At 36.9% G+C, this 12,144-nt stretch overlaps 1 protein-coding gene across 18 annotated transcripts in view; it reads left to right on the top strand.

Annotated features, from left to right (window-relative positions):
• The window catches only part of BCAS3 (BCAS3 microtubule associated cell migration factor), a 480,755-nt gene that overhangs the window by 68,915 nt on the left and 399,696 nt on the right, over positions 1 to 12,144 (top strand). For all 18 annotated transcript variants that reach the window (XM_015247130.3, XM_015247132.3, XM_072940262.1 and 15 more), the window contains exon 7: positions 273 to 345. In XM_015247130.3, the coding sequence (XP_015102616.2) occupies positions 273 to 345 (73 nt within the window). The remainder of the gene's footprint in view (positions 1 to 272; positions 346 to 12,144) is intronic.

Below are 12,144 nucleotides of genomic sequence, written 5' to 3'. Positions count from 1 at the left end.
TAGTTTTGACATCAAGATCATACTAGTTTTAGGTAATTGGTACAATTGGGGGTCATTTTCTGATCTCATGGAGAAAGTGTATAAAATTGAAGTTGCCAATTAAAATAAAGATTTAGAATGTTGATTTCAATTTTAAAAACAGATTAATACTAATATTTATATTGTTTTGGCATCTCTTTAGCTGTAAACATTTTGAGAATGAAATTAATGGGAAATATGCAAGAATAGTTCTCAAAGTTTTATATTACATTTTATTTTATGTTCTTTATTAGGTGCTCAAAAGTGTGACAACTTTGCTGAAAAAAGGCCCCTCCTTGGTGTTTGTAAGAGCACTGGATCTTCTGGGTAAGGAAATTTAAAAAAAAAGTTCTTTGAGCCACCATTAAAATTTTGTATTATTTCAGAAGGGGAACTTTGATGCCTTAAAGTCTTTGTTTACCTTAAGACTATGCTCTTATAAGAGAGAACGGAAGGGAAGTAATAACATATTTTGGGTTTTTGTCACGGAGGCCTTGTTTCTACTTTTCTTCTCACTGTTTCTCATATGTGGAATGATAGCAGGAGACAAAAGAAACTCAGTGGTGTATCAGAATTCAGTCTTGAAATAAAAGTTTAGCATAATTAAGAGTATTTTTTAGTTTATGTGTTTTTTGATAGTTTTAATTTTCATGGCCATCTACTGTCAGTTAGAAGTTACTATTAGATGATAATCATCATCTTCTTCATCATTAACTATCACATTTATTGTTGTAGCACGTGCCTGACACAGCTTTAAAGGCATTGCATGAATTTTCTCTATTATTTCTTAAAGCAACACGATGGAATAGATACCATTCCTATTCCTGTTTTACAGTTTTGAAAAAGTGAGGCACTGAATTCACACAGTGGATATGTGGATACAAACCCAAGATGGCATATTCTTAATTTCATGCTGGTTGCGTTTGGGACAATAAGAGGGCTATGAACTAAGATGATTAAATGGTATTATTCATGAATTCAGATTTTTTACCTACTTTCTTCATGCATTAAATGGGAACACTATTCTTTCTTCTCAGAGGCTTATCGTGATTTAGTTATCAGGTTTACAGTGACCTTTTTACTGTTCAGTTCCAATTAAGAACAGTCTTCAGCTGCTGGTAAAGTTACAATGGCCTGTACGAACCATGTGATCGAAGTTTGAGGGTCGGCAGTCCAGAGCTAGTGAAATGTTTCTGTGATATGTCATTAATGACCTAGATTCTCTCTAGCTGTGACATCTTTTAGACTATGACCCGTTCCTTAAGGATCTCACGATGGCTGCCATCTTTTCAGTTAGTGCATCTCAGAGACTTTAGGAAGAGGATCAAAATGAATATTAGGCTTGGCAACCAATAGTTCCTGCCATGTGTTTTCAGCCCATAGTGTGCTCTAGGTCACGGATGCAGTGGAGAAGGGAAGAATGTGCAAATGGTATAGCACGATTAGATCTTGGGGTCTCTTTCTTTGTTGTTGGGGGACGTAATTAGGCTTATTTATTTGTCTTAATGGAGGTACTAGGGATTGAACCCAGTACCTTGTGCATACTAGGCGTGTACTCTACCACTGAGTTTTACCCTCCCCACTTTGTGGTCTTAATTGTTTTCTAGGGAGATGGTTCGATTACGTGGGCTACAAGGCACTTTTCTTCCAATGTAAATTTTTGGAAGTAGGCAAAAATTTTCCGTGTACTCAACCATTATACCAGGTATGGGGTAAGGATACAGAAACGTGAAAACCTAATTCCTTGTCCCAAAGACTCAAGGATGTTGCTGAAAACAAAAACATAGCACAGAGAAAATGATTGTGAAATAATGATGTGTAATAGGAATTCAGAGAAAGCAGAGATCAGTGTGCATGGATTAATGGGTGAAGGCCTCATGAGGAAGGCACAGCGTATGCTGGATCTAAAGGAGTGGACAGTTTGGCAGTACATGTAGAAGAGTAGGGACTTAGATTGTAAAGCTTCAGCAGTAGAACAGAAAGTGGTATAAATAGGAAAGATGGAGGATTGTGACTTGGAACTCAGGTCATCTGCAAAACAGGTAACAACAACCACTTCAGTGCTCTGGAACTCAACCAGAACCTTCCAACAGTGTGAAAAGTTTCTATGTTTGAGAAACTGGTAAATATTAAGCAGTGACAATGGGAATTTGTGGCATTCATGCCTGGGGCTGCTCCCATCACACTGCACCCTTTCTCCTTCCAGCTTGGTTTATTCTTCCAGAGTGCCCAGGGCATTGTCCATGGAAGTTATGGTCTTGGGGGCATATGAGTTGTGAGGGCCAGTGGCTCTTTTACCTAAAGTCACGGTTAGCTGAGGAGCCATGAAAGCATCCAGGGGAAGCTAAAATCTGGTGGCTGAAAATATTCTGCCTGTTGAATGGGCTCCCCTGCCCACACACAGATCCTTTTGGAGAGAATGACAACCTTTATTAACTCAGGGTGTTTGAGCATATCTCTTTCGAATCGTTGACTAAAAACTAAGCTATAAAGACACAGGGGGCAACCCCCAGGAAATCAGGCTTTAAAATGAAAAGAAGACTTAAAGAAGAGTAGAGGCATTAGTAATTGCACATTGTGGAGGAAGATGGATTTCCAGAATAGTACCATATTATGTGACACATCTAGCTTTCAACAGAAAATTATGACACATGCCACGAAACAGGAAAGTGTGGTATATTGAGAAAAGAAAGTGGATGATACAAACTGTTTCTGATTGTTTCCAATGTTAAATTTTGCAGACAAGCTTTTAAAGCAGCTGTTAGAAATATGTTCAAAGAACTAGATGAACCATGTTTCTGGAATTAAAGGATAGTATAGTAACAGTGACTCAACAAATACAGGATCGCAGTAAGAATTTAGAAATTACAGAAAAACCAAAGGAAAATTCTGGAGTTGAAGAGATACAAAAGGTGAAGTAATAAACTTGCTGCAGGAACACAACACAATATTCAAGTCAGCACAAGGATCAGGGAGGGACTGATGTGTTGACAAGGAGCCGAAAAGGAAGGGGAACCACAGACAGGAGGGGAAGCTACTGTGGTAGAAGGAAACTTTGTTGACTTCACTTTTCCTGGTGTTTTCCTGGTGCCGCTGTAATTCAGGTGCAACTGCTGTGTTTGGTTTGCAGTTTTTCAAAGATTTTCCTTTCCTTGTGGAAATAATTTTAATTTTTATAGAATTCGTTTATTGAGGTATCACTTTATCAAAAAATAAGACAAAAAAAGGAAGGATGAGGTGGTTACATATAGTTGGCGATGAGATCACTGATTGAAGGATGGAAATGATGGTGTGTGGGTTATGTTAGTTAGGGTTCCCCAGACAGAACCAGTAGGATATGGGATGTATGTGTATGAGGAAGAGGGGGCAGTGGGAGATTGGTCTTAAGAAATTGGCTCATGTGATTGGGAAAGCTGCAAATCCAAAATCTGGAGACTGAGGGAAGATTTGCAGCTTAAGTCCAAAGACAGAATTCTGTCTTCCTCCAAGGAAGTCAGCTTTTAAATTCTGTTAAAGCTTTCAACTGATTGGATGAGTCCCACTCATTGTGGAGCATAATCTGCTTTACTACTGATTTAAATGTTAATCGTATTTTAAAAAATGCCTTCACAGAAACATCTAGAATAATATTTGACCAAATCTGGTTATTGTGGCCCAGCTAAGTTGACACATAAAATTAATCACCGCAGGGGTGATGAATATAGTCTTGATTAAAATAGTATTTTCCTATTTGAAATAATCTCTTGTAGGTATTTGTCTCCCCTCACGCCCAACCCATTTCTGCTCCTTAATTTATTTCATAGTAAGGGGGTCATTCTGGCAGGAGACTGCTTTATGTCTGTATTATTTGCTGGGTTGTTTTATGAATGTTTTTTGATAGATAAATGCAAAGAAACTTTTGAATTAAGTGCATAAGCCATCTCATGAGCTGTAAATTCTAAGGTGATGTATCCTGGTATTATTGTATACAAGTGCTCCCTTCCCTGCATGTCTTTTTTTTTTTTTTTAAATTTTTTCCTCTCTTGTTTATACCTTTCTTTCTAATGTAAGAGGCTGGTAGGAAATACTCATTTTGTTTTCACTTATTTATTTGCTGATCTGATTAGAATAAAGCAAACTATTGTGTGTATCATCTTTGTCAAAATGTTTACAATCTCAAGAAGGACATTTTTGTAGAGGATTGTGTTCTGTTTTTTTAAGTGTTACATTACAGTCGTTGGTGAAGAGAATTTTCTCCCTAATCTGAGCAAGTGATTTGTATATGAGCATATATATATCTTAAGTGTTATTCTATGTGTTTCCACTAGGTTAGCAGAAAGTAATACTGAATAGACACTTTTTAGTAACCCCAAATTTGACTATACTAACAGAGAAATTTAAGTTATCAGTGAATTCTTTTAGAATCTGTTTCCCAGATTTTGGGATTAAGAAAAAGTTACAACCCACATTTTTAATGAGATAAATGCTTGTTGTGTATCATATTATAGCACCAGGGAATGGAAGGCAAATGTTAAATGCCTGTGTCTGTTAAATGTTTCCTCCGGCGTAACATCCTTTAATCTTACAACCCTGTGAAGGATCCTCATTTTATAAAGGAGGAGACTGAAGCTGAGGGAGGTTCACTCACAGTAGTGGAACTTTGCCTTGTTTGCCAAGTTTGTAGAAGGAATGGGTTTTGTATTCAGGGTGTCCTATACCTCAGGTTTATGCATTTATACTTTTCTGTTTTCTAACCAGTTATTTTCAGATAAGTGGAGTGGTTGTGTTTAAGCAGGTGACTTTTTAGGAGTGGCATATACTTTGGTTGTTGTTTCTACTTTTATTGTTATATTAGTGTGATGCATATTCCTTTGTAGCTACTTAGTTGGAATTTTTTAAAGTGTAAAGGGACCTCCTTGGTTAATTTTTTCCTTTATTTTAGCACATTGTTAGTAAATGCAAAGGGGATCTCCTTTATACTATAGCAGTAATATTCAATAAACAGGGCTACTGAAAAATGGAAATAGCTAATTTAAGAAACATTCTTATTTTAAGACATGCAGCGCAACTTACGTCTAATGTGAAGGTCCCCTCCCCTGCTTCCAATTTTTAAATAAAGTAACAAAAAGTGAGAGGCACTTGAAGAAGTAGAGGATATGAGCGCATCCAAGTAGCCTGAATTGAAGAGTCTCAAGTTCATGGACGTAAAGGAAGGAACCTTCCTTTTGAGGGAGGAAATGGAAAAAACTGAAATAATGGAAAGAGTAGAAAAGTAATTAAAAGAGACGTGCCTGAGTCAGATGGCGATGGAGCATTTATGTAGTGGCTGCTTAGAGATATTGTCATCAATGTTGCTTGCACTTCCAGAATGCTGATTTTATCTTGTTCGCCTGTATTTCCTTCTTGGTTCTAAGCACAGTGCCTTCTATCTAGGAGGCCCTCAAAACTACTTATTTTTTTGCTAAATGAATTTTAATAAGCTTGCTATACAGCATTTTATTATTATCATACCAGTCCTTTATTTGAATGGTAGTAATACTTCTTTATGGTTGAGAAAATACCTTAATCTGAGCAACGATGTGTCCTGAACCTGGGTATTGACATCTTCAAAGCCTGTGGTGCACAAAATCTTAGGACCCCTTTTACCCTTTGGAGACATACAAGACATGTCTGTTGCCATTCATTTCCCCGGCAAATGCTTTATTGAGCACAAGGTGCTTTGGACATTGTCGGTAGCTTAATATTTGCAATTGCTATGCTTAGTAAGTTATTCTTGGGAAAATTGAGTAAAATTTTCTTTTCTTTTGGGTATTTATACATTTTAATGCCTTTTCAAAGAAAGGAGGGAATTGTTACGGAAATAATCCCAATTTTTCCTCATATTTTATCCTTTAGATATAAACACATTACGCTTAGCCCACAAATTTGAATACTGGCTCTTACTGCATTCATGACGGTCATTAAAACATCACTGATTTTAGTATTCTAGTGATGTGTTCTTTCTTCCTTTGTGTGTTTGCATGTGTGTGTGTGAGAGAGACAGAGAGGGAGAGGGAGGCGCATGCAATTCCATAGTCATTCCAGATAAGCCATTTAAGGTCTTGGAGGGAGATAATGTTTATTGTGCTACTGATCCAGGGATTAGTCAGTGCCTTGTGTAATAATTTGGGGAGGGGGGAAGTGTGGACAGTGTACTAAGGAAATGAAAGTTCGTTGTGTATTATGTGCTAAATAGTTCCAGTAATTCAGTTGTTTGTGGTTAGGATTTTGTTGGGTATTTTGAATAATCACAAAAGAGTAACATTATTCAACAGCTGACTGCAGACCTTGAAGAATGTTAATCCAATATAATGGCATCACTTTATATACATTATTGGAGTGGAGATGTGATCTTTACATAGAGAGAATCATAGACTATGGGAAGTGGAAAGAACCTTCAGAATCATGTAATGTAACCACCTCGTGATACAGATAAAGGATGTCTTACCCAGAGACTCACATCATTATCCATTTGGTGCTGGGAAGTTCTTGTAAGAGTGAGAAAGTTTCCCACAGAAACAGACTCACAGATACAGAGATCAAACTAGTGGTTACCAGAGGGGAGCAGAGTGGGAGGAGGGGTGAAATAGGTTAAGGGGATTAGGAGGCACAGTCTACCAGTTGTAAAATAAATAAGTTACAGGGATATATGTATAGCAGAGAGAATATAGTGAATATTCTGTAATAACTCTGTATGTGTGTATTCTATAAAAGTATTAAAGCACTATATCATACACCTGAAACTAATATAATACTGTGAGTCAACTGTACTTCAATAAAAAAAGACTGAGAAAATGTCCCTTATCTCTTATTGAATAAGCATTCTATGGCCATATTTATACGGTTGAATTTTAACAATCAGAAAAAAACCCATAAAACCAAAAACATAAAAATCATAAATGATTGTCTTTTTAAATTTACCTTGAAAAAAGCAAAACAATTTTAATAGCTGTGTAGGAATAAAGACTTACTTTCAAAATTAAGGACTATTCGTTAAATATAATACAATTAGTTCACAGTATTAATTTTTTTTTTGCAATTTTATTACATATTTCAAAAAAGGTCACGTTAGATTAGCAGAATTCCATGGGGCTCATATTTGGTAGCCTCTGAGATAAAGCAGTAATTATTTAGGTGGAGGTTAAACACAGTGTCACTGTCCTGAAGTGTTACCGAAGAGACTATTTCAATTTACATCATAACATAAAGGTTACGTTAAATAGAACTAGAAGGGAGGTTGCTGGAATAATAGAACACCATGTTTCTTTTTGTTGTGAGGTTACAGAACCTTGACGTAAGATGCTAAATATTTTCAGTCTTAACTGAATTTCATCCTGTTATGTGTGGGGTGTGATGGAATGACAGTTTGGGCTGACATTACTTGTGCAGATAGGAAAAAGACATTTATGCCATTCTTCCAGGGTTTGGTGCTCTAATACATGGGCTTTTCCAGCAATTCCTTGGCCTTCCTTCAGGCACCCAGTCTTTCCTTTGCTGATCTTACTGGTATTTTACATTTCTACGGGGGTCTCTGTGTGGCTTTGTGACTCTCTTTACTGCTTTCAAAGAGTGGGCTTTTACATCTCCGATACACCATTTATGCTGAGAGCTGCCACACAGGCAGAGAGGTTTTTAATGAGATATAGGTCTGAATACTGGTTTATCCAGCATCATGGATGGTTCATGGACCTCTTGACTTTAGTGTTATCTTAGAAGAGACCTCAGAGCATGATAGAGCATGCCCTGTTCATCTGATTATGAATGTTAATAAAATCTTAAAGAAATAGTATTATGTCATTATGGTGGGGGGAGGATATAGCTCAAGTGGTAGAGTGCATGCTTAGCATGCACGAGGTCTTGGGTTCAATCTCCAGTACCTCCTCTAAAACTAAATAAACCTAATTACCTCCCCCCACCAAAATAAAATAATTAAATAATACAACTGAAAAAAGATTATATCACTGTAGCTTCTTAAGTACTTTTTCTCACGTGGCTCTGGTACCTTATGTATCTTCAAATAACACTGCCTTTATTAAACAGGAGCCACGGACAGGAATGTTAATTAGGCAACATTGACTCCGTTCACTTACTTCAAGTAAATTTTTAGTTTTCCTGTAGGGGTGATGCAGAGAACCAGGATATTACACACTTGACTCACACCCATACAGTTTTAAAGCACACACTGGAAAAATCTGTAAGATGATAAAAGATTTTAAACAGGGGAAGTTTTATTTTAATGTATTTATTTTAAAATGTCGAATCTGAACAGTGGACTCTCGTAAGTGGTGTGTTGTATGATCATTTTTATAGATACTGTTGTATGTTTCCTTGTGATCCTGAAATTGGTTCGAATCTCAGATGGCTTACCAAAATGATTATATGTAGGTGACCAAACCAAAGGAATCCTGGTTTAATTTTTTCAAGAACTGTTTTTCTTGCTATTACATGATATATGTATTCCTGAACACCTATGCTAGAAATAGAAGGCATCCTCACCTTGGGTAATTTGAGGAGAGTTTAAATAAAGTAAGAAGGAGCTGAGATCCTTTGCCACTTCTAAGCAAGGGGAAAGAGCCATTAGCTGAAACTATAATGAGAGCCATATCAAGAGGGTTACCTGGCGGGAGCTGTGGCCCCTGGCATAGGGATTTGGGCCATCCGTGGTTCCCATAAGACATGTCTGATTCTGGTTTTCAGTGTCCACCTGAAAGTAGGTCACCTGAAGGTAGATTTGCCTTTCAAGAAAAGACTCTCTGATACCCTTCCTTATCAACAGCCACTTATAATAGAGTCTTTGTACTTTGACTAGTATGATAAACTTTCATTATTTAATTTTTAACTTTTTTTTTGGTGGGGGGTAGGTAATTAGGTTCATTTATTTATTTATTTTTAGAGGAGGCACTGAGGATTGAACCCAGGAGCCCGTGCATGCTATATATGGGCTCTACCACTTGAGCTGTACCCTCCCTACAACTTTCATTATTTTTAAGTTAAAATGCAATCTCTATTTTCAAATTAATGTTTATCATGTTAACTCACTTTTATATTCAATTAGTATATCTTTCTCTCTCTGTGAAAATATGGATTGAAACAGAGCTCAGTACAGTTTTTCCTATTAAAAGTAATGGAAATGATTTTCCACTTAATGCCTTTTCATTTAGTGGCAGAGTTTTCAGGAACGAATTAAAGTCATTGAGGCTTGCGTATTTGCATATTTGGGTTATAGTTTTCTATTTTGTGGGATTTTGGAGGGATATTTTCATTAAGATTAAATCCTTGTTTTTCTTTTGGTAGTTTTGTGTGAATGTTGTTGTTGTTTTCTTTTTTGTTTTTTTTATGATAAACCCAGTAAAGCTTTTCTTGGGCAGTGTTAAAAATAATTTTTATAGAGGTTAGTGGTTGTGGTTGGAGGGGTTGGGTCTTTACTTGGCGGGAGTGCATCTTTTTCTGTAGGTACGGTGAAGTATAGGGTTTCTTTACTAAGTAGCACGGGGGGACAATGACTTCAGTTCTCCCTCCGATTTTCTGGTAAGACCTGCATTTCTTTCAGCTGCTTTCTACCATCTTTCCTTTACCGCTAAGTTACCATGGATACGTCCAACATCTGACGAGATTCCTCTCTGATGCTTTCCCCCTGACAGGCGTCTCTGGTCCAGCACACACTCTCATGCCCTTACTTCTAGTTCATTAGTAGCCAAGGCTTTGGGCCAACATATGTGTATTTTGTGTGTTACCACTTTTCTTTAGGATCGGTACACCTAAGTATGAGCCGGCTGGAAATTCTTTTTATCTATTGTTGAAGCAGATTTGGCTCTTGAGCAACTGAAGCATGGTTGGTGCCAACTGAAGTGCTGATATTGTGGATATATTACATTATTAATTATGTTATACAATTAATAAGCATGTTATAATGTTATATATTCATTTGAAATTAACATTAATTTCACTCACTTCTTTTTAATGTGGTTACTAGAAAATTTTAAATTACATGCGTAGCTCACTTTTCCTTTCTGTTGGACTATGGCTGTAACCTTGCTTTGGGCTACAGGTATGTATTTGAACTCTTTCTGAACACCTCTGTGAGGAAAACCATCACAGTTTCTTCTTACATGTACACATGTATATATCCATCAATCCTGAGCTATTAGCCAGGAAATTTTACAGGGGTTTCTAAAAATCTGACTTAAGGAAAGTGTGCCAGAGATAGTATTTGGTAATACAATTTTGACATTATGATATTCTGGATGATGGTGGGCTTCCAGTGGCAGCTTTGGTAGTGTTAATCTAACAGGAAATCTACCCATAGTGACATTTATGTTGAATGGATCTGGTTTTCATTTTGGGTTCTATGATTTTCTTTCTATATGCATTTAGCCTAAGGTTGGTATCCTGTAATATTTGTTGATACTCCTGAAGCCATGGATAGAAGTTTAGAATAATGGAAAGAACAACGATTTTGGGGACACACAGACCTAAATGTGAATTACTAGAGTGAAATTATTCAGTGGCTTTCAGGCTTAGTTTCCTTATTTGTAATGTGGTGCTCATATGCAACTACTGTGCTGGGTAGGGATTAAAGAAGGCAATATTTTTAGGAACTTAGTACAATGTGAGGCCTGCAGTAGATGTACCTCATATTATTTGGTCAGAAAGATATGGAGGGTAGCCGGGAACACTCTTTACAAGGAATTTCTTTCCATATATATCCATATATATGTATATAAATACAGAACAAAAAGTATTTTTTGTTGGAAAGCGTTGCCTGTGTGATTGTTGGAAAACTGTGCCTGGTTTATCCACTCCTTGTTCTACAGGTTTGTCAGGCTTCATGTCCTAGCCCAGTTCTGTATCTCTTAGTATCTATGATGAAAGAGCCCTCTACTTTCATTGGAAAATGGTAATTTGTTTATATTCCCCAAGAAAGCTCTAGTTGTATTTATCTATTTCCATCTTTATCGAGCTGTAATTGGAACATGACAAGCTGCATGTATTTACAGTGTACAGTAGGATCAATTTTCACGTGTAGACACACCCATGGAACCGTCTCTCCAGGCAGGATGATGAGTGTGTCCATCACCCACAGCAGTTTTCTCATGCTTTACAGTACACCACTGCTGCCCCTCGCAGTGCTCAGTAGGAGAAGCACATCTCTGTGTAGTAAGTCTCTCTTGAGTATTGCTGAGATCTTTTTTATTGGGTAAGATACTTTGCTGCCATGTAGTTCAAGATGACTTCAGTATAATATGGTTAAAAAGATAAAGGTGGGAGTCTTGAATTCAGAGTTGTTTTTCCTTCTGCTCTAAATCTTAAACTAAAGGCCCTTTAAAATAAACGTCTTCCCTCTAGAACCAGTTCACAAAACAACTACAGTGGTTGCCGTTTTCTGTGTAATCATTTCAAAACAACAAGTTTTTTTTCAGCCACCAAAAGGATGCAGTCTTGACATATAAATAGAAAACAGATTGAGTTTTTGGCTGATATTGCTCTACTGGTTTAAATGTTGGTTCAGTCAACTTCAGGCTTAGATTACAAGATTTGCAAATTAAAGGAAAACCAAAAGGGGAAGAACATCTGCATAGATTCTGACTTTGTGGAATTCTGACCAGGCATGCTTACTCCGCTCGGGTGGAACAGGGCATGTGCACAGTGAGTAAGCCTTGAGAAGAGATCACGGTTGTGTTGTGATCATCCCAAAGACAAAATTGATGATGAAAGTCAGGCAGTTCATTATGAAGAACCATGACAGTTTGCAAATCAAGTATTATTCCACAAGTTTGTGGGGGAAATATTTTGTTGTGTATACTATACGGTATTTAACCAGAAGAAAAACCTCGCTAAATCTCACTGGCTGTGTTCCTTGATGATTTTCTTGAATCAAAATCTTGGGAATGGAGGAAAGTCCTTTGGTTTAACTAAGACTTAAATGTGTTGCAGTCAAAGACTATGTTGATGTAATTGACAGTTAATTAATTACTGCACACCTCAGTGAGATGTAAGGAATCTTTGCCTGCTACTGGAAAAATCTTACCTGTGTGTGTGATTTTAAAATGTTTACTATAGATTACCTATGCTGCTGTCTCAAAAATTGCTTTATTTTAGTGTTTTTTC

The sequence above is a fragment of the Vicugna pacos genome, chromosome 16 (genome assembly GCF_048564905.1).
Source record: "Vicugna pacos chromosome 16, VicPac4, whole genome shotgun sequence".
Lineage (NCBI taxonomy): Eukaryota > Metazoa > Chordata > Mammalia > Artiodactyla > Camelidae > Vicugna > Vicugna pacos.
This window is presented reverse-complemented; position numbering and strand designations above follow the sequence as displayed.